This window comes from Falco naumanni, chromosome 6 (assembly GCF_017639655.2).
Source record: "Falco naumanni isolate bFalNau1 chromosome 6, bFalNau1.pat, whole genome shotgun sequence".
NCBI lineage: Eukaryota > Metazoa > Chordata > Aves > Falconiformes > Falconidae > Falco > Falco naumanni.
Genome location: NC_054059.1, coordinates 90,230,922 through 90,254,389, shown reverse-complemented (window position 1 = coordinate 90,254,389; position 23,468 = coordinate 90,230,922). Strand labels below are relative to the sequence as shown.

Here is a 23,468-nt window from a genome sequence, read left to right as displayed (position 1 = left end):
TCACAAAATAGGATAGCTTGGGACAAAGCATACTTGTTCTGAAACAAATGCTCACACATGGTGCTTTTCATGACTAGCTGTTAAAAAGTAAATACAGGCCATGCGTCAGTCCAGATCGATACTCAAAGGTAGACAAGTTCTCAGTCTAGCTGTTATTTTTTTCAGTATCTTTTCTAGGGGTAGGTACCCCACCAAATTAAGAATTTAAATGTTTTAGTAGCATTTAATCTGTATTATAAATAGTTGTTTTCACTTTTTTTTTCTCTTAAACAAAAATGCGTTTTTACTCTCGTTAGGTGTAAATGTGGTTAACCCAGCACTACGTGCTGTACTCATGTGTTCTTCAAATAAAAGCATTCCTTCATTTGTATAAAAACAAAATAAAGCTCAGCTTGCTACAGAAGCTCTGGCCTTATGGCCTGAATTTTTTGGAAGGCTCTGAGTGTCCTGACCTGTGCTATGTACTTAAAAAAGCAAAGTTTAGGACCTGGTGATGAACAGGGCTAGTTCAGTGTGGGGGAGGGGGGAAGGCTACTAGTGGTCTGAGTTTCCTTATTGTCATTCTTAATGGTGACCTTTATAGCATTTAGTAGAGCCACAGGTTTCAGAACAGACCCTTTTTGGATCAGTGACATGTTACTTCTACCTATATGCACTGGGTCCCGTGGGAGTAGAGCCAGCACCTTTATAACAGCTTTAAGACAACTGTTTCTTTTCTTCCTTTAGGCTCATAGCTGGCAGCCTGGAATCAAGAACCCGTACCGCGGGGTGGTGGTGTGGCCTGTTCCTGAAAATGTTGAAATTACTGTGACTCTCTTTAAGGTATGTTTTTTAAAGCATAATCTTTCCTATTTCATAAACATCATCTTGGAAAATTATGTTTAGAAACATCAGATAGTAATCACAAGGCTTAATCTTCCAGGGGCTTAAATTGTTAACTGCACAACCTCATGACCCCAGTTTAAATCTGGGAGAGAAGGATGGTCTGTTCCCTGCCAACGCGTACTTTTGTAGTTTAGTTAACACACTGAAATATCCCATTGAGCTGATTATGGCGAGTCATTGGCATAGAATTTAGTACATGTGTAACTGCGCACGTACCACATGTGTAAGAGCTTGGCATGGGTTATAGTCTGGTTGGTTTTCTTTACACACTTTAAGCCAGAAGTTGTCAAAACACAGTCATTTCTAGACTTCCTTGTTCAGTTGTGGTGCAGTGACCCTATTTCTTACTCTGTTTACTAGGAAACAGAATCCAGCTCTTAATTTCACAGTATTTAGTATGCCACACAAACATCACAGTGCTTGAGTGATTGCAGTTGTAGGAGTGGATGGTGGAGTATTTGAGTAGTACAGAGAATTACAAGATTTTTATGGGCGATTCTGTTTAGGTACTGCATTTGTTGCATTAAAAAAGAAGCTTATTTGTGTGGCTGTGAAGCAGGAGAAATTGATGGTGATGCTAGAACTTATTTCCCAAATGTCATTGGGCAGAGGCACAAAGATAACAGTGCTGCTTTGCACGTGTGACAGTGTAGGAGGCTGCCTGAGCTGAAGATTTCTGGGATTTTTGTTCCATTAGTTCTTTCTTGTGCTTTATTCTGTCTCCAGCTACACTCTGGTTGTTCTTATTTATAATTGCTCCCTTTACATCTTAGGGCAACAGTAACATACTTTTTTCTTAAATTACTGTCATAATTAGTAATATTTATATTTCTTTGTCTTGGGGACTTCCCTGAGTAACTGCTTGGAAGTGGCTTCTGGTTAGCCTTAGAATGTGGATTTATTGCTTGGTTCACTAAGCCTAGAAAGGGGGTTTCTCTGGGGTTTTTTTTGTTGGTTTTTGGGTTTTTTTGTCCTAGGGATCACCAGTGAACAGAAACATCCCAGATTGCCAGTGACGCTAACTTATAAATTTATCTCTCTCCTTAGCAGACACATAGTCATCAACTGGCATTGAGAAGTTCACTAGCAAATACAATTTGCTTTTGCATGCTTCAAGGGCCTCTGCTTGGATTAAGAAGTCTTAACACCATTACCTGCCTCTGTGTGTCTGTATAATCTGAATAGGGTTATGAAACACAGTGAACGTTGCTTAATATTTTTAACTTTTAAAGTGAAGCAGAATGTACACCGTTCTTGATTGTGTATGTGATGACATGTTGCATGAAGAATGAGAAATTAAGTTTCTTCTGGGTGCAGCTCTGTGGTGCTATGGCTTTGGAATAAAAGTAGCTGCCAGCCTTCTCCTGCCACCCCACACTACCTTTGGATTCCTACCTGCAGGGCTTCAGGGCTGTGTTGTGTAGCACAGCAAAACAGCCTGGTGCTTGTGCTGCTGACGGTGAGGGCTGGGACCATACAGCGAGGGAAAGAAGGGCCTCTGGAGCCGGTGTTAGGTATTACTACAAGCTGAATTTCATCCAGCACTGTGACTCTGCAGGCAGGTCTGTTCACTGGACTTCTTCCTACTCTCCCCAAAAATGAGCCTGCCTGTCACACGGAGGAGAGGCAGGAGCATGAATAATCCCAGGGACTGTAACTTCTGGGAACAGCACACACCGATCTCTGGGGGAATGTGCACTGGCTTTTAGAATCAAAACATTGAGATCACGCAAAGCAGCATCGCATTTTCAGGCAGCTTTTGATTTAAATCTGCTCTAATTGATCCTCTGGCTCCTCTGACAAGAGTGCTGTAAGTGGCCAACCCCCCTCTTTTCTCTGTAAGGACATGCAGGTGTGGTACAGAGCAGCAGGTTTTGAGCAGCAGGTCGCATGCCAGGAGCGCTGGATCTGTGCGAGGCAGCAGCCTGCCCGGGGCGGTGAGCTGCGAGTGGGACCTGGCTGCAGGCAGAATGTGGTGCTGGCATGGTTCAGGCTGTGCCCTGTCCTCTGGTGCCTCCCTGCTACAGCGGCACTTCAGCTGGAGCGCAGGATATGTCCAAACACCTGGAGAGCTGGCACTTCTGTAGCTGGTGCGTTCTGGGCAAGGACAGTCAAAAAGAGCTAGCTGTTTTTTGCACAGCTGATGCATTGGCTGGTCAGCGCTGGAGTAGTGGGGAGGGAAGAATGTACTAGCACATTGCCACAGCCTTCTTGGGAGCTGACTTACAAGCCAGGTATTTATATTGTTCCTTTCTCTGGAAGGAGAAGCAACAAAACTCAGAAAAAGAGCCTGCTTGCTCATCTGGCAGTTCTGGAAAAGTCCCTTTAGCAGCCACTCCTTGGCACTTGGCACTTAGCAGTAAGCACACTTAACGTGGCCGTGTTGTGTGACAAACAGTAGTTTTCCTCTGTCGTTACAACCTGAGAAGCTGAGGGAAGCTGCTGACTCCGTCTACCCCGGCGGCAGAGCCCACTGAGCGGAGGAGGTTGCTCCGACAGGGCTTTGTAGCAGTCACAGATAACAAATTAGCACAGCGGTGCTGTTTGAAATAGAAGTGCAGGAAAGGGAAAGAGTAGACTCCAGAATAGACAGCTACGTGTTTTGGGAAATGATTCACACGGTAGTGGCTGTGTGTTCGTAAGTGGCTGTTGAAATGTGTTGCTGGTAGGATTAGGAGATAAGTTGAGGTTTCAAGTGCTGATGAGAATGTTAAGCATATCCTCTCCAGTAGTCACCCATGGGCCCTTGACAGCTGGCGAGCAAAGGCCTGTGAGGAGTCAACAGATGAGATACTCTGCATCATCTGCACATCCCTATTTTGGGTGTTAGCTTGTTTCCAATAATATGCTGTGTAATTCTTAGACAAGGAGAGGAAGGTATTGAAGAGACTATAACCTTCATTTAGAAAACTTTCATTTCAAATAAATAAAAAGTTTTTGTTTCATTTCACTTAGTTCTGGGCTGCTGGTAAAATTTCATTATGCTCCGGAGTCACGTGAGGAAAAGTATCAAATGGATATATTGATTCAGCTTCCCTTGACTAGCTTTAGCTCCTGCCTGTCCAGCTGGCTGAAGTGCTAATTACATAAAAAGTTCCATCTGTTCTGAAAGTTTAACTTCTTCCTTTACCATGCCCTATGTTGATATTTGGTTATGCCTTGGGTTTTTCAACCCAAATGGGGAGAAAGAAACACTGTGAAACAACAAGCCTATTGTGTGTTTTCAGTCTGTGATTTGTAGTGCTTTCATGGAAACATCCACAAATACCAGAAAAGCTAGCTGAATTCCCATTTTTTTGTTGTTTCCATGGTTGCACTCCAGAAGTTCATTTTTAGTGTCCCTGCATTAGCAAGGTTTAACCATCATATATGAAAGCTTGTATGCTTCTCCGTGGCTTTATGTACAAACATATACCTGTATCAACTGAGAGAGATTTTAAATGAGAAATTTTCACTGCCAAGCGAGACCAGTGCTTTTAGCAAAGCTAAGTGAACATCAATTGTACTATGAGGATTTAAATTGGAACGTGATCATTTTCTAGCTTAAAAGCAAAGTGAACTTCCCAAGCAAAGATGTTTGTTCTTCTGGAGTAAACATGGACTTTGCTTCATCAGATTACAAACCCCACCTGCTCTGTCAGTAATATAGATTGTTTGTCACACCATTGTACCATTGCAACAACAGAGAAGATTACCAGCTCTTCATTGCAAAGTTTGAAAAAGACATTTTAAAGGCGTTGCTTTCAGAGCATAGAAATTATTTATGAGTAGAATAAGAATAAAATAAATGATAAAAGGAGACTTGTGTTGTTGAAAGCATTCGTGTCCCCATATGTATCTCAGAATAAATCCCGTATCATCTTCCTTGAAAGCCCAATTCCATCATATGTTTGATTATAATGCAGTTACGGGCCATGCAGTAGCAGGAACACTGCAGCAGAGCCAATACATAGTCTCAGGGAAGGAGAGAAAACAAAAAACCCCAAAATGCACAAACCCCTTTGATAAAGCCGTTTCCCAGAAGCAGAGAACAAACCCAGGTTCCGAAAATATGTGTTTCAGTTTAGGAGAGACCAGGGGCTTGACTGGACATGATGGAGAATATTCTGTAGGAGGGAAGAACAGCCCTGTAGACAAGACAAGATGTTGTGTGTCAGATATGAAAATCATAAGCTCAGCAAAGTGAGCACATTTGTACACTAAAAAATTAAATATCCAGGGTTAGTTTGAAAAATAATTATTAAAAATATATTCAAAGAGAAAAAGTAAGCCCTTGTTGTTTTTTCTAGCCCAGAGGCTTTCCAGGAAAGCATGGACTGTCATGAGTTTGGTGTGGTGATGTACACGGACAGTTCTGCTGGTCTGCTCGGAGCTCCCTGCTTTCTGGAAGCTCAACAAAAGCTGACCGGAGTTGTATGTGATTTTCTAGGCTAATCAGATCTCTGTAAGCAGCATTGAAGCGACAAGAATTGGGTCAAATTTTGAGCCTTCTGCAGCTTCAGACAGCCAAATGCATAAGCTGAGGACAGATGTTGGAGTACCTGGAGCATCTGCTGTAGGTCACCAGTAGAGGAAGATCACAAACCCTGTCATCATTTGATCTGATTCAGTGTGACAGTCCATAAGCAGTTATTCCCCAAGAAGAAAGACCAAAGATTAAGGCTGGTATGAAGTGATCTAATTGAAAGGCAAGCTTCAAAAGCCAGGAAGGCTTAGGGAGGAGGCATGGGGAAGGAAGGGAGGAAGGGACTAACAGTCTGAACATCTTCCCCACCCGCTCTGGCTGCTAATTAGGAGAAGGAGCAGTCCCTTGTTTCCTGATACGTCTTTCATTCCTATTAAAAGAGAGAGAGAAATAACTCTGAAGATAACAGAAACTATTGAAGAAGGGTTACCTTTCGTTAGTCTTCTGAAACCAACTTGTACACCGTAGAAAGGATCTAGTCCTTTGAGAAGTTCTTTGTGGAATGGGCTGATGATGGACTGATCAATAGAGAATGGAAAAATGTGACAGGCTCGTTCCTTGTGGCTCTTCCCTTACCCGAGCCCAGGAGAGTTGCCTGTTTTCAGGTAGCTGGTATGTGGGTGGGCAGAGTGGGGTGACAGAAAGAAGCTCATGGGTGGGATTGCAGAGAAAAGTTTGTAGGACTGCGAGGGCCAGCACATCTCTAGAAAAGTAGTTAACACAGTGAACACAGAGAAAATGTGAGATGGACTAGGTTTTCGCTGGTGCACCAAAGTGCTCTGCTGATCTTGAGAGCTGGAGGAATGATTATCTGAGAGTCTCACTGCAGGAGAACCGCTAAGATACTGTCCTGTCCTTTGCACGTTCCCTACTATTGGCTTCTCGCCTCAGTGTTACTTTTGAACACTAAAGTCAATTTACCAGGAAAAAAAAATAATAAAAGGGTAGGGGAAAAAAAAAAGGCTCTACAACTTAGTTGAACATACTGAAAAGGATTGTCTGCACAGTGAATGCGTAGGGAAAGAGAAAGAGGAAAATGGGGCCCATCTCTTGATACTAAGAATGATTCTTTTTTACACAATAAAATGAGGAGGAACAAAAAGCTGTTTGCTCAGACAGAGTTTTCAAATCAAGGTGAAACCATAATGAATGTCGGATGAAGTGTAGTTTGCATCTGTGGTATGTTGGTAGAGAAAATGAGTATTAAAAAAAAAGAAAATAAATGGCTCTTGCCAGCTCCCTTCATGTTACAGCGAGCTATGAGGCAGTTTCAGTCTGAAGAAAGTACTGGAAACAGTTTGTTCCCTGAGCTTTTTAGGTAATTTTCATTATCATTTGCTTTCAGGAAGGAGGATGGGAAATGAGGTCTGTTTGTAACTCTTGTCTTCAGGTGTTTCCAGCTGTGCATTTTCAGTGATTGCTTGTATCTGCTTGCAGGTGAGGTGAGGTTTTGTGTGCTGTGTTATCAGGGAGGGCTTTCATACAGTGAAAATGTCAAAGGCTGCTATAACTGTACCTCCTAGGGTTGTTCTTCTTTGCAATGGTCTTTATTTTTTTTTCCCCCTGACGAGCAGTCAGCTGTACAGTCCTCAAATAATAGTTTGCTATATTAATTGAGTTCTATGAGGAAATGAATGGAGGATATGGGTTAGCCAGTAGGGGAAGTATGCGTTACGTTTTTTTACTGGTGTTTACCCTCTTCAAATCCAAAATAAGATGAAAGATTACTCAGATTTATAGAAACATCACTTTTATGCAGGTCACACATAAAAACGTTAGCCCAAAGGGTGAAATGGTGGTTGCACTAGAAACCGTGTTGTAACTAGTCATACAAGATTCTGTTAATGCTGACCACATAGTAAAGCTGTAAGAAAAAGGACTATGCGTGCTGCTCCCTGGGCTTCTAATAAAAGCATTTTAATGAGAAGAGTGAAGCCACTGAAGTGTCTGTTGCAAGGAAATGCTCAGGTTCATTTGGGGATTCCTGTTTCTAGAGGCATTTTAAGACTAACAAGAAATGTGGCTTTTAAAAAAATTTATCTGTGTTTGTCTTTAAATCTGAAATATCTTACACATATGCAAAATATTTTAGCACATTTCATATCTCTGAACTTTTGGTGAGGCTGTTCATAGAGAAGTCCTTGAAGCTTTTCATTTTTATTTTTTATTCTGGGTATTTGGTAGAGTTTGGGGGGCAATACACTAGTGTTTATTTTTCAAAAGTGTTCACAGCTCACTTCCAAGTGCATGCTAAAACGTTGAATATTGTCTTCTCATTATACAGTATTATTTTGCTCTGTCAGTTTATCAGAAGTACTCAGCAGAGCACCCAATTCTGTAGCCTTCAGAGGTGAGAGTCAGTTTTATTACCATTGATGGAAGAGCTTTCTTTTTTTTCGTAGAACAAAGCAACGATTGTTTTGTTTGTTATATGGGATAAAACACTGGGCCCTGACTTTGCAAGCAGGTTTGGGTAAACCTGCAAGCTTGCATTAATAGCTTTTGGGGGAGTTACGAAAAAAATTGAGCAGGATGAAATATTTCAGAGTTTAGTCACTTATTATGGAGTAGCTTATTAAAACATAGTGATTAATGATTGCATTAAATCTTATTATGTCATTTTATGCTATATCAAATGAAGCAATTAAACAAAAAGGTAATTGCCCCAGGTTAAGTCTTGAAAATTATAAGTAGTTAATAGCTGGATTACAGAAAATTATCTTTAGAATTTGTATAGGATACAGCCAACCAGCAGGTATCATGCATTTTATTTACATAATGCAGAATTCCACAAACCTGATTAATGTGATGGATATATAATTACATAATCTGATATTTACAAGTACATTAATTGGAACATGGAGATACCTCAGTATAATTTTGTAAGTATCTACTTGCCCTTCTATCCTTACGGCTAATGGTACAGTATGGTTTTTACATTGATTTTCAGTATTTAAATTTTTCTGATTTTTTAAAAAGTTCTGAAAAGATTTGTTCATATATCAAAATAAATAATTAGTTTTGATGTAAGTTTCTAGTAACATCTTACATTTTTTCATTGAAACTACATCCCATTGTTGGAGTAATGCATCTTAAAATGCATGCTGCATATGACACCTGTGATTGTAGCTGTTAAATATTTAGCTAATTACGGTGCCAGCGGAATGATGTGCTGTTGAATTTTCTCTGTAAGCATGTTAATGCCCGGCAGGACTCCTCCTGCAAGGAGAGCCAGTGTTTTACAGGGGGCATGCAGAGCAATGAACCGGCTTTGCTGGGTTTTATAGGAAGGACTGCACTGGAGGAGGTAGGATAGCCTCTTAGAAATGTTATTGTAGTTCATTCAAAGAGTGTTTATTTGAGGGCACACTTTCCAAGTCTTTTGTGTGCTGGAAAAAGAAAAAAGTCATTATTTTTTGCTAGTTGTTTACACTGTAAGCTCATTACTTACAAGATGTTTTATTTTGTGTATTTGATGAGAACTAGTTAAAAGAATAATTTGTAATACAGTACCTCTACTCACTATGTGTCTGACCTCAAGACAAAAGTAAGTGAAACAAAGATGGTTAAAGCAAAGGTTAAGATAAGGGGAGCTGAAAAGATTGAATGTGAGGCTTGTAGAGTTCTGGAAAGAAAGGAGACACGGTACTAATGGAAATAAAGTAGAAGCAAAGTATCTCAATCCATTTTTTTAGTTTAGAGCACCAAGATGGAATTGATGCAGTGCTTGATGTAGCATCATGAGCAGTCTCCAAGTAATAGCAAAAAAATGTAAGTGCTGAGTTATGATGATGGCAAATGCTGATTATGGGGAAGTGGCATTTATCTACAAGTATCTATAGTATGCAAGCGTCAGGGGCAAAGGAGTAATTCAGTGGTTTCCTATAACTAGAAATAATAGGATAAAATTGAGGTATAGCAATACTAGGCTTCATGTCTGAAGAAAGCCTTAAAGCTACATTCTCTTTTACAGTTGTTCGGAACGAGGATTAGATGATAAATTAATGTTATTTTTTTTAAGAAGTTTTTTTTTTTTTAAACAGGATCCTTGATAGAGGCATAAAGGGGATAACTTAATGTCTGCACAAGTATCATAATTTCAGACAACAACAGGCCACACCACCAGATTCAAAGCTCATTAAACCGGAAAGAAATGCCAAATATATGAACCTCATTGTTATTTATCTTCCTGTTGGTGAAAATGTTTTCCGATCCTCACGTGTGATGCAATAGAAGTGTTGTGAAGTAAGGGCAGTTATTTTAAGAAACTTGTAGTGAAATGAGATGCTGTGCTGAAGCTGTGGGTTTGGATTTCTGCTCGTGCTGATGGAGTCTGGCCATGAGGAGCTGGGGGTGATGCCTGCTGTAGGTGTACGCCGTCCCATGCCAGGGGGGAGCAGTGGCTTCCTCCGCTGTTCTCTGCAAGATATAGATTTTTTATGTTTATTTGTGAGATGGAACTTAAAAATTAGAGAGGTGGGGTTTTGCTTTTGTTGGTTTTTTTTTTCTCTAGATGAAAGGAAGTAGAATTACAGGCCTTTATCAGAATCAACCTCACGTTTGTATCTGTAGGAGTCCTTACCAAATCCTCACTGGCAGTTTTACCCCAACTTGCATGTCATCTTATTGACATCCACTGAAGCCTACATCCTAGCTGAAGTATTTCCCTCTGTCATCTTCAGTGGGTAAAAATATTTCGATGAGTATATGAAAATCTTGGCTGAGTTGCAATTTCTTGCACCCTGGATTATTTTTAAAATTAAGTTCTCTGGTTTGTTTTTCTAGGATCCTCATGCTGAAGAGTTTGAAGACAAAGAATGGACGTTTGTCATAGAGAATGTAAGCTGGAATGTTATGGTTGTTTTTTTTTTTTTGTATGTGTAAGACTTAATCATTTAAATGATTAAAGAGTGTCCAAATGCTGAAAAAGGCTTGAGTAAAATATGAGCTGCTGAACCACAGTAAAGCCTTGCTCTGTAGTAATAAAGCCTTATTAAAATACCTGTTGTTATGTTACAATCAAAATGCAGAAGAGGGGGTTACTGTACTACACTGCTTAAATTCCTTCCCTGTAAGTATCAGTCTTCCTTGCATTATTTTGCTATGAGCGATGAAGTAAACAAGTTAGAGCTGGGTTATGACTCATTGTTTTATGGGTTATGACACATTATTTTTCTATGAGCAGGGGAGTGAACAAGTCAGAGCTAGGCTATGACATCTGTACGCCCCAAATGGCAGCGCCGCCTTGCTGGTTTTGAATGCTGCTCTTTAGCGAAGAGCACAGTTTCATCACCTGTGTTTTGTAGAGGAGGAAATTGAGGCAAAGTGGAGAGGTGGGACCAGCCGTGGTCACCTAAGTGAAGAGCAGAAGAGTCATGATGTGTCCCCTGCTCCCTGAGATGCCAGTCTCCTTCTCCCTGCATGGGGAGCCGTCTTCTGCACCCAGCGAAAACCCAAAGGGTGGCTTCTGTGAATCTGACTCTCATCAGAAGTTCCCAGAACTGTGCAGAGGGCTGAGCTCCTGAAGGCTGTACTAACAACACGCTTTGCCAAACAGCAGGGCTTAACGTTGCGTAGAGCAAGTGCTTCAGTACTTTTTTTGCTTTCCCTTCTCCGTGCTGGGCTGCGGCTTCTGCTCTGGGGCTGCCCGGGCTGCAGAATGGGGTAGCTGCTTGACCTGGAGTTCCCTTGAAGAAAAACCTTCTTTTTGAAAATACGTTTAGTAAGACTGTGGTATCAAGACGGTGTGTTTCCCTCTCATTAATAGAGTATCGTTCTGGACTGTTTCTCAGTAATATGATTTAATTTTTATTTATGTTGTCTTTAAACAAAAAAAAAAAAAGCTTTTCTACTGCGTCGTACCACACAGCACTGAAGTATGGAAAAGCAATGGTATTTGCATATTACATTTTTTTGCCTTAAAATGCTGCTTTTTCTTTCTTGTCAGTATCAGAAATGGTTTGGATGTCTTGTGATGTAGTTTATTCTGATTGTCAGTGACTGAACATTTAAAAAGGCTGAAAGCAAAGTGCTTAATTTATACTTTATAAATGTCAAGTTTCTATTTTCATTTATGAGACTTGTGACCACACAAAACACAGTTTAGGTACTGTTTCCTGGAGTTTCCTTTTCTTTATCTCTTAGTTTATTTTAATCAGGGAAGTCTCCATCACCAATTGTCACTGTACAAGTAGCTCTGGATAAAACAATGTCAGTGTATTTCTCAGCCAACCCCTCTGGGTATTGTTGGATTTCCTGTGACGTTGCAGCAGGTATTTTTTCAGAAGTTTATAGTGGGCATATAAACTTCATGTCCTGCCTTACAACACACTGCTTTATTTCACATGGCGTTGTGTGACACACAGAGGTGGCAGCAGTACATCTGCTGCATGCTGTTCCTGCGCTCTGCCTCGGATCTGCTCTGAGCCACAGCAACGCTGCAGGGTGGGAGGCTGCTGTGCCCCAAACGCAGCTCTGCGAAGCAGGTGGAGATGGTTCCAGTATGTACCAGGGATGATCATCTGTTGTTATATACAAATTTTCTCTATACAACCGCAGTTACGCCATTAGTTCATCCCGCTGGAACTGCCCGATAGTCATCGGTAGGTAGATGTTTATCTTCGGTTAGAGGATATATCAATACTATCATCAGAATAATACATGTAATAAATAGTTTTACTGAAAAAATGGAGAGCTAAAGCAGCTATAAGCCCGGTTGCTTTCAGCCTCTCTCTCTCAAGACGATGCACTACTGCAAGCTGGAGATAGTGCCACAAAAATCTGGTCTGCAAACGTAGTCGCAGAGCTGGAGAAATATTTTCTCCAGAGTAACAGCTCCACTTAGTGGTGGATGAAAATGTGTTCATCAGTTGGAGCAAATAACAGTGATCGATGCCCGGGTGACATTTCAGTGGACAAAACACCAGCTTGTTACAAACCGGGGAGCCGGGGAGGCAGGAGGGCCATCTCCTCCCTCCCTAAACTGTTGACGTTTACCCCTTTCAGGCTGAACGTATGTTTTTTTCTGGTTTTAAAGGAATTTATGTATCATCGAACCTGACAAGGACAGGCCACCTTTGGGAAGTGTGGGGGCATTTACAGTCCGTTGGAGGCTTTTCAGTTTTGTCCAAGTGTGTTCGCTGTCCTCAGAGTTTCCCTTCAGGAAGCGCTGCAGGTTTCCCTTCCTCCCTGGTTAGCCACACTCGGAACACAAAACACTCAAGCCTGAAAAGTTTATGGACGTTCTTTCATTATGAAGGAATCTGAATTCTGCTAAAAACATTTATTTTGAGCTTTCTTTAATGCTGTTACAAGTCAGTCTCCTAAATCATTCTGTAGTGCTTCAGTATGGCTGAGCAGAGGATTTTCAGCTGAAGTTTGATGTCTCTGCAGGCAGATGCTACCAAATCCAAAACAAGATTATTCTGGACTTTCAGAGGAATTTTTAAGTAGCCGTGAGGTGGTTTGTGCAGGATAACCATGCTGCAAATGAAAATGGAATAAGATATTTGGGGGTTTTGGTTGGGTTTTTTTTTATTTTTCTTGTTTTGAGTTTGTGTTTTTTATGTTGTAGAGTTTTTTGTTCATTTGTGTTGCTTTTCATGTTGTAGAGTTTTTTGTTCGTTTGTGTTGTTTTTCAATATATCACAAATACATGTACTTTGTGATCCATCACCTTGGTTATTGTAGGATTTTTTTTCTAACTGTATTTTTAATGTCTTAGTCACTCTGTGTTTGTGTTCTAGTAAGTGAACTTTTGTCATCTACTGTATGTTTAATCACAGATAATTTGATCATAATGCAGTTTCATAATATTTGAATGTTGATATATATTTTCCGTCAGCCTCTTCCATGTCTTTACTTCCTTCACAGCTGCATTCTTTGTATATTTACTGCTAACTTTCTTGTCTCTAATTTAACCTTTTTTTAACGACAATCTGTTTATTTGATTATCTGTTTTTTCTTCGTGAGGCAGCTCTTGGGGCTGTCTTGTCTTCTGTGCTCTTCTGAAGAATAGTATCAGATGTTCAAATTGGCTGTTGCAAGCTGGAGAGCAAGAAATCCGTAGCTAAGAATAAGACTTACCCATATGTAGAGGTAATAGGCTCTCAAAATCTTACAGACTGGCATTAATTTATTTTGCCTATTCAGTTTAGAGAACAGGGACTGGTTGCCTTACATTAAAAAATACAACCACTTCCTCTAGGAAGTGATTTTTCTCTCCCATTGCTCCTGTGAGTAATTTGAACACGTGCTGTTTCCACATTTGTTCCTTTCACTGTCTGAGTGCCAACTTCCAGTGTTAATTTTTTCAGCATTAACTGGTGACTTCTCTTACAAATTGCTTTCTCGGGGTTTCTGGTGTACCAGTGCTGTACAAAGAGCCTCCGCGTGGCGAGAGACTCTATAGGTACTAGGGGAAACTCACAAACAGCGTTAATGTATCTGTCAAACTTTCTGCAGGGTTTCCGCGCTGTCCTGTTTATAGACAAGATCACTGCATGTTTCTAAATACAGCTTTGTCTTTCAGAAGTGAAATATTTTTCAAGTGAAATGGCGGGTGCTGGGGGAATCGTTAAGCGTTAGTCAGCTTGAAATGAAGACTGCATCCCTGGAGGAGTTCAGCTCACCTGGAGTTTGGGCTACGTTTCATGACCTCTGCAGATTGTCTAGCTAATGGAAGAAGAAAGGGACAGGAGGGAAGAGTGGAGGTTTAAATGGGTTCAAATATGTTGGAGCTTTCACTGGCTTCTGTGTACAAGAGCTTTGTCTGAAATAAGGGTAGCTGAAGTGATGGAAAAATTGTCATTTTGCTTCCTAGCCTGCTCAAAGCATGGAAAAGAACATCCACTGAGGACAGACCATCACATCTGCCTGTTTGCTGGCAGCTTTGTAGGCCTACCTACTACATTCTTAAATGAAATTGAAAAATCCATAGGATGTTTTCAGAGGGTAAAAGATTTGGTCTATGAAACAATTTTTCCAGCTTTTTGTAGAAAATGCTTTTTGAGCCCAGATTTGTATCTCTAATAGCTAACAAATGGCCTACTAATATATTCCAAGGTTCACAGTAGGTTCCTGCATCGTCCCTCCTGTGCCTTGTGTTTCACCCTTCTCTACAGGTTATTCGCAGGGCGCGGGGCTGTGGTGAGTGAGCCCTTTCCAGTAGCGTCGATGCCATCAGGGCATGGGTAGCCATCGCTGTAGCCCCGATAGTAACCATGTTCCTCTTTTTATGCGGCAGGCCCGTTAAAACGTGGCGTTTGCAAACAACAGAAGAGGACATTCCAGACCTGCTAATTTGGCAGATGAATGGAGAAAAATGCCCCACCTGTCCTTGAAGCTTTGCTTGTAGATTCAGCTAGGCTGGGGCTGGAGGCAGCCTCGCCTGACCTGTCCTGTTGCCTCAAGGCAGCATCATTCCAGGCAAACACTTGTCTAAATCGTTTTTAAAAGCTTTTTAAGTTGGGGACCCTGCAGCGCCTCCAGGCAGCCTGTTTCAGTGCTCCATTGTCCTTGCTGCTGGGAATCCTTGTGGCCTAGATCGCTGTTGGTACAGCTTAAGGCTGCTCTTGCTTGTCTTCGCAATTGCAGCTATGCAGGGCGGGTTCTGCTTTCTCTGTGGCTGGAGGCTCCCTCCTTTCTTCTCACCTGCGACTGGTCAATCAACCACAGTAATGTGATCGTGCTTACACATGCATCTCATTTCCCTTGATTGCACTAGCAGATCATTAGCATTCTGTTTCTGAGGATGTATTTGTGCAATCAAATGTTCAGAGTCCTGCTCTGCTCACGCTGTCCTTTGCTTTCAGGGGCTAGCAGCGCCCAGCTCTGCCTGCACCACCACCTGCCTGGTGAAGCGCTGCCCTGAGGCTGCAGGCTGTTCTCGTACTGAGATCTTGGAAACTGAACTCACTTCTGCATCTAGCCTTTCAGGAGCCTTCCGAAACATTTTGATGACCATGTTAGACCACTGTTTTCTACTAGTGCCTTTTTTAATATTAAGGTACTGAATGGTGAAGAAAACCATGCGAACTTTTCAAGTTTAAGAGTGATTTGTGTCAGGTATACATCCTCCTGTGAGGCACATGCATGCTTCCAGTCATTTTTTAATACGTTAACCATAAGGGTATTCTGATTGGTTTCTCCAGGAAATTACGTCCAACAAAGCTGCTGAAATGAGAAAAAAGGAGTTTAGAGTTTGCTGTTCATGGTAGCCTTCAGCAAACAGTTACTAAGAATAACAAGTTTAAGCTGAAGAATGAGATCTGACTTTTCCTTCTGTCTGCCACTTCTGTGTAACTTCAGGAACCCTAACCCAAAAAGAGTTCTGAACTGGCTTCTGCTCAAATGTGAGCAAAGCCTCAAAATGAACGAAACACTAGAAAAAGTTACAGAACATTTGGCATACTTTACTGTCATTTTATTGGTAGAAGTGAATTGTGTTGTGGTATGCCCCCCGTCTGAAATACTTTATCGTGGTTGCTTAGGTTGATTTCTCATTTTGAATGCCCTAAAGCACGTTATATCACTCACAGGCTTGGAGAGATTATTCCTCTCTCCTAAAATGCCCATCTGTTCTTTTTAGCCATGACAACACAAATAAAAGTGATAATAATGTGAAAGTAATGGGAAAGGTGGATGTGATACAGAAATGAATTTGCTTCTGGTCTTAAAGGTGACCAGTTTTAAAGGTGATACAAACATATAAGGTATTAGCAAGAGGTTAAGTTTTCATCAGATACAGCTTTTTTCCAAATGAGCCTTTCAACAAATAGCTCATTGGAATTTCAGCAGTAATTAGCCCAGAATTCTGGTAAAATCAGACTCTTACACTGGGCGTTTAAACCTCTCCTAGCACAGCACTGCTGTGACACTAGCTTGGCAAGAGCAAGTTTCGCTTGACATCAGAATGCAGGCCCAAGTGTAGATGTGAAATCTTCCCACTTTTTTTCTGGAAATAACTGTTGGGAGGCAAATGCCAGCATAGTGTAGTGAATTGAAATTCTGAGTACTGTCAACACTGTTTACAGAAAGAACCTGGGGAAAAAGACTGGCATATGGAGTAAGATGATTCTTTATGTGCTAATCAGCTGCTATACCAGAATTTATTACAAAATCTTGGCTATCTCTAACAGTGCATCTTTGTAGCGTGTGGGAGCTTAAGTTTAAATTGGCTGTTTGCTTTATTTAAGACAAAGTAATCAAAAAAGCTCGATCGTTAGTTTTGTATTTTCTGCTTGAAGTAAATTTTTGCTTAAAATAAGAACTGACCAGGTTAGTCTTTTTCTGAATTAAATGCCTGCATTTAATACATTTAGAATAGGAAGCTCATAGTTCAGGCATGCTTTCCTGGTCCTTTAATTCCCCTGTCATGTTCTGCTGTATGTGATTATGTGAACTGTGACTGTCTGTCTGTGTAAATTAGGCTGGGTATTCTGGTCTAGATATAGCTGGGAATTAAATGCTGCTTTGTCAGCCGTCTCACTCTTGCTCTGCTTTAAATGTAATACAGAATCAGAGAACTTGTTTTACTTTTAGTTTTTGCTTACATTAAATATTTAGCACTTTGTTCTAGTTGAGAAATCTCTGAGATTAGTTTTTTGGAGCAAAACTAGCAGAAATTGTAGTCTTGATTGGCTGCTCTGGCTCTGAAGAAGACAGGGTAGGAAATCTTTCTAGGAGGCCTGATCCTGTGTTTTTTCAGGAATGTTTTTTCAAATGTCATTTCTTTGTGTGCACCACAATGGCATTTCTGTGCAATTTTCACCAGTGGAACATGACCAGAGGCAGGGTCTGTGCTCCTGTAAGGAGCCGGAGGGGAGCCTGTGGGTGGAGTGGATGGCCCTGGTGTAGGGTGGCCGAGTCTCCCGTCTGTGCGCACCAGCCCTGCGGGGTCACTTCAACACCCCCCTCTGATGAGGCACCATCTCTGACAATTAGAGAGGGTAATGGAAGTGGGTTGCACACTTGGGCTCTGCTGGAGAAGTTTTACGCCAGATGCTGTAGGACAATTAAATTACCACCTGTGTTGGGGGTGTTAGGTGAGCGAGGCACAAAAGGCAGGGGGGTTAGGGGTGTTTTCCAGTCCGTATGGCACAGCACGCAGAGAGGAGGCAGCAGCGGCCCTGGTCCTGCTTTGAGGTAGGCATCATGAGGGCAAGCGCTGTGTAAGCTTTTCTGAACAGCTGTATCGATTCCTTGATGTTTGACCCGTGGCCACCCCTGCATCCCTGAGCAAAGCCTGCTGGTTGCTGCAGGCGGTGTTCGCTCGTGCCGTGCTGCTGTCTGTGACGGGCACGGTACTTCCGACCACGGCAAGATTGTGCCCAGATCACCTGAAATTAGGGCCACCACTAATCCTTTTTATCATTACTATGTAATAATCTATTAAACCAGAGCTATGAGATGACAAAAGTCTTATCTAAATGAGAATTGTAGATGAATTGTTGAAAGAACTGTTAATATCTAATTAACTTTTTTACACTTCTAATACCTGATTTATCTTGAATCAGTAAAATGGAGTATGAAATGTGAGTCCATCCAACTCTCCTCTACTGCAGTTTTTAAAAAATAGTTATGAAAATCTTCTTTTGTTGTGTGATCTTTATCTCCCAAATGAAATGCAGTGCCCAAACTGTCCTTTAAATAATGTTGTTTCTGATGCTGTGTTAATAACTGCACTAAGTGGATCTGTATCAAATACAATTTGGCAGATGATACGGCCGTTTTGAAAATTGTATTACAGCATTTCAGTTTAAAATTTTCTAAAAAAGGAGACATTTTTTGATGTTTAGGCCACAATTACGCGAGGGGGTCTCACAAATGGGAGATGGAGACAGGCGGCTGCTTGGCGTCGGGCAGAACAGCCGGGCTATTAGCCTGTAGCTCTGTAAGCTCAGTAAGTGTGGTACACCGTAACATTTACAACGGAATGAGTTTGATGGCATATAATTTATATGGTTATTATTGATTCACAGGAGTAAAGTACAACTGTTTTGTAAATTGCTGGAACCATTTTGTTTAGGTTTTGGGGGGAGGTTATTTCCTGCCAGAGGAACGTGTCCCCTATAGATAGATGAGTGTACCGTGCAAGGCAGCGGATCAGAGTTGCTATCAGTGGTGTTCTTTGCCAGCTGGAGGGAGGAAGCTGATAAACAAGGCAGACAGCTTTGGAAACTAACCCCTAATACTACATTAGGCATGTTTAAAACCAGCAGTGTGTTTCAGCCACTCTTTAGCATATGTTTATTCATAGAAAATCAGCAGTAAAATATACTTGCCAGCGCACACAAGAGACAGAGTCTGCATGAGGTCGTTTCTCTTTCAGACATCAAATACAGAAGAGTGTCTTGGTAATTGTTTTACAGTGGGGTTCTAATCATACTCTAGGCATAAGCTGAGCCAAGCAACTTGCCTTTTAATAGAAAAGTATTTGCTGTTAAGCTTTTTCAGCTTGGCACTTTTTTTTTTTTTTTTTTTTTAGTTTTCTATGTCTGAGTGTTTTTACATTTACATACAGTCACGGATATGTGTTTGCTCTTGATGCAGTTCAGAATATCATTATGTAAAATGCCAGTGTCCGGGGCAACGTTATGATGGATAAATCTCATTTTTTGGCCTGGTAGCCGTACAGTATTAAACCAGCATATGTTGCAGCCATGTAGTACAAAATATTCGGTGTGGAAAATGGCAAAAATGGCAATGCATTTAATGAAATATATTTTTGACTTAAGTCACCTTCAAAGGCAGATAATCTGGGAGTCCAATTGAAAATGTTGGTTGATTTGAGATAATACCTTGCAATTGCATGTGCTCAAGGTACAGAAATATGTGTCAGAAAAGAAATAAAATATTCATTATTGTGTAAAATGTAGCTCTACATTAAGTAACTGGATAGGATTGTACACGCAAGCAGTTGTAATTTAACTCAGAGCATATTATTTAAATACAGCGGCCACCAGCAGAACAGTAGCCAGCTGACAGTAAAATAAGAGTTCTGGCTTCCTGAAAACCTTTGTTATTAGGAAAACCATCTGGCAGTGTAATAGCACCGAGTGTTATTGCCTTCAGCCTCTTATCTTTGGTTGTTAGCTGTCTTAATAGAGTTTATATAATGGAAATTAATTGACCTCCATAACTTAATCAATGCCACTTCATTCAGGTTTTTTCCCTCCCAGCATATTCTTCATTCTGAATTGATACTGCACCGGTATATTGTTTTTTTCATCTGAAGTTTCTCCTTTCACGTTGTTTCGCATTATCTATTTACGGGCCAAATTGCTTCTTCAGTCTTGACAGGCAGCATAAATGAACTTTTTCTGGTTTAGCTGAGGTGTGGTGGCACCCTGAGCCTGGACTGGAAAGACTGTGTGAATAAAATGGCGTTGACTAAAGTGCCATAAAATGACATCTTGCAGCTGTTCAGTATTTTCTGTGGTTCCCCATGCTGGCATAAATATAAGATTAAACTGAATTTCTGCCACATTTGTGACCTGTACAGTTACAACCCTGAGCTCAGGTTGCTGTTCTGAGCACAGTGGTCTGTACTCAACCAGCGTTTCTTGCATTTTCCAGTGGCCTGAAAAACAAAATGTAATAATATACCAAACATGACTAATTTAAAGCCTGAAGATGATACAGTTGTGTGTTATGTTGTGTTGTTAAATAGTACAGTTTCTGCTTCTGGTGTGTTTGCTGTAGACCAGAACTGAGGACAAACCAGACTGTCCGTACTGGAAGCATAGCAGGTTGGCAGAATGCTAGGCTGAGCATGATGGATGCCAGTCTCTGTAAGTTTTTGTTTAGGTTTTGTGTTTTGGTTTTTTTTAACACCCTGTGCTGCATAGCCTGAAATAGGAAACTGTCGGGTCTGACTATGAGGACTGTACCTGATAAAAATAAATATGCATGCTAGTTTTCAGAGATTTTTCTTTAGACTCTCAATTTTTGCATATAGTTTTCATGATTTATACCGTAAGAGCATTTTGCTTAGCAAGGGATAAGATGTGGGAAACTCTCTAAAGCTTCGCTCCCTAAAGCAAAACAATTTCATGAAACAGTCCCCTGTCACGGGAAGGCACAGCACAAAAATCAAACCACATGTGCACAATATTTACTAAGTGGTGTTGAAAATTGCGTGAAGAATTATCTCTCTTAATTTTGTGTGTAGATCCCTGAAACGGAAATGAATTGCATTTGCATTTTTTCTAATGAAGAGTGAGAAGTTATTTGCAATGAGTTTTGTTAGTGCTTTCCATGTTTTAAGTGCTAAATACATTCAGAGAAGAATACAAAAAGAACGTAGAAATCAACTGCCTTAAAAGTCTGTCTCTTCCCTACCTCTGGCTTGTTTGGGTTTGGTTTGGTTTTTTCCCAGCCCTGCTATTCTGGTTTTCTCAGCCCTTTCATACATCTTCCCCTGCGAGTGCAAAGCGCAAGGCACAAGAGGTGGCTGGTGCTGCTGCACAAGGAACCGCTGTCTGCCATGGGGGAGTGAGACCAAGGGGGACCATGTGGCCAGGCGGCGTGGGCGGCAGCAGGGACCGGAGAGAGCAAACGGACTGTAGCTGGGGAGAAGTAGAACAGGAGTGAGGGAAATGCCCTGGCAGATGTAGCTCCAGCAAGTGCTCAGACCCTCAGCGACGGAGGCGTCGGGTGTTTGCTTCCAGGAGCAGCCGCGGGAAGGAGCATGATGGCTTAGGGGGGATTCTCTCTGTGTATTTGTCAGTGAAAGGACAAAATGGACTATTTGGAAAATAACCCTAAAAATCTGTCAGCAAAGAATTAGTATGAAGTTTATGTGCTTGTTGTTCCATGAATCATCTGTATAAATCTTCCCCATAATTAGTTTTAATTCATATTATATAACTTTAATTATATATTATAACCAAGGAAACTCATTTATTAGGAAGGATTTGAGGTATTAAATAAATAGATTGCATAAATAAATAACTGGTATGGACGCTGTTGAGGAAGGGTATTATCTCAAAGGATATTTGACATCTGTGGAACAATTTGGGTGTTTCACCTCAACTTGGTGAAATAGTTTTGGCTTTGCTGCAGCCAGCTCCATCAGTACCTCTGCATCCTTTCTCTGCGGTCTCCCCTTCGGATGAAGCAGCCCTCTGCTGCTTTATGGAAACAAAGCTCTTCATCTTGCTTTTTGATTTCTGTAACTCTTACAATAATTTGCAATCTTTGTGAAGTAGCTTAGTATCTTTTCAGTTTGGTTCCTGGTAATGTCTTAATTCTTTTTTTTTTCCCTACCTCTTGCTCTAGTTCAGTCTTTGGCAGTTTGTGTGCAGGTTTTCTGTGAAGCGTCTGTATTGCAGAATTGGGAATTTTGCTGACCTACCTATGTGAGCAAGTGTAAGTGGGGGAACATGGGGAAGCTTGAAGTCAGCTGTGAGTGAGAGCATGGGGTATGTCATGGGCAGACTTCTTTCTGCATTACAAATTCCAATTGTCTTTGGTCCACCACACACGAGTGTTGCTTTGCAGCTGATGAAAATTCATTATTGGTCTTCACACATGTGCATTGGAACTGTCTGCTTCCCCCGAGTAGCGGTGGTAGGCATCCCAATTACGAGTGGCTGCCTGAGGTGACAGGTTGTGTAGACAGACCATGTGTGGGAACAGTGCTCCTAGTTTTTTGGAAGATGGGAACAATCTTGGAAGAATTTGGATTACATTTGCCTTGAGCATTTCTTGACCATGGATGTTTCTTTCTTGTTACCACAGGAAAAATATGGTTGAAGTTATGTCCTTAAAAAGTCAGCTGTTGTGCTGGTGTGGTCACGGCTGTTCAGTGTGTTGTGCTTTGGAGCCAAACCCTTTCAGAAATGAAGATAATTTTGTCTGTCTTCATCAATGACGTTAGAATCACATTTTCTTGATGTTTTCCTTGCAAGTGCAAGCTGGAAGGTGTTATTCTAAGTGACAGCTGAGTTTCTGGAAGTGATGGTTGGATGGCCGTGAGCTGGTGAGACACAGCCAGGTAATCTTCAGTCTCATCCCCACCGAGCAAAACTCTTCTGTGTCCCATGGCATGTGTAGAATGTTTTTCCTACAGTTGCAAAGTTGCCACAGTTTTCAGAAAGGCGCTGTTCTCTTTCATTGCGAAATTCTGCCTCAGGGCACTGGAAGAGTGGGGTTTGGGTTGGGGATGGTTGGTTGGTTTTCACCTGCCATGCAGAGGTGATGTGGAGTTACGGGCTGAGGTTGAGAGGTGATAGTATATGGATTAGAAGAAAACGGTTAAATATGAAATGAGTTTTGGCTATGAAGTATTTCATCTGGAAAGGCCGATTGTTTGGGTCAGATTGAACGCTTGTGCCAAAGAACAATCTATGGAGTCATCTTCAAATCACTGAGTAATGCAATGCTGAAGATACTCATCGTGATCGTTGCAGGGAAGAGCTCTCACATTGTCTTCGAGTTCAGTATGAGCATAGATTAACAAGTAATCTGTAACTCATTTTGATTTGAAACTGGGTCTGGTGGTACAAGAAGTTGTATTTATTCTCCCCATCTTCTGTGGAACTCCCGCCTCGCAGCACCCGTCTTGTCCCATTGCTAGTTGGGAGGCTTTTCAGAGGTGGTCAGGGCTGTTGCTAACTTGTCCTCTGGTACACAGTGATGAGTAGCGAAGCACACAACAGCCGAAACAAGCCTGGAGCCAGACCCGTAGGGTGAGGGACGGGACGTGTGCGGTGCGGTGGTGCTGGCGGTTAGGCTGAGCCCTTGGCGTTTGAAAGGAAGGAAATGCGATCGTGTGGGATCAGCATCTGAATTTTCCTGAAAGCCTTAAATGATGGCAGAGTTTAATCCTCCCTGTATGGTGTGTCCTGGTGAAACCTCTTGCAGAACACTGCATAACGCTGGTGGTGTGCTGCAACCACTTGATGGCACCCTTTGATTTGGTACATACCTCATTAGCTGTAGCATAGTGCAGCGTAGCTGTAGTATTTGTAATGGAATAACACGTAACGACTAAAGACTGCAAGGTATCTGGTTAATGTAGAGATGAAATGAATGAAACAGCAAGGCTAAGCTTTCCTGACCCTTCATGAGAGAATAGATGAAAAAAGGAAGAATAAGCTATTGTGCCGAAGGG

At 41.4% G+C, this 23,468-nt stretch overlaps 1 protein-coding gene across 13 annotated transcripts in view; it reads left to right on the top strand.

Moving 5' to 3' along the window:
• The window catches only part of EHBP1 (EH domain binding protein 1), a 226,642-nt gene that overhangs the window by 44,941 nt on the left and 158,233 nt on the right, over positions 1–23,468 (top strand). For all 13 annotated transcript variants that reach the window (XM_040598120.1, XM_040598132.1, XM_040598131.1 and 10 more), the window contains exons 4-5: positions 727–822; positions 10,136–10,189. In XM_040598120.1, coding sequence (XP_040454054.1) covers positions 727–822; positions 10,136–10,189 — 150 coding nt within the window. The remainder of the gene's footprint in view (positions 1–726; positions 823–10,135; positions 10,190–23,468) is intronic.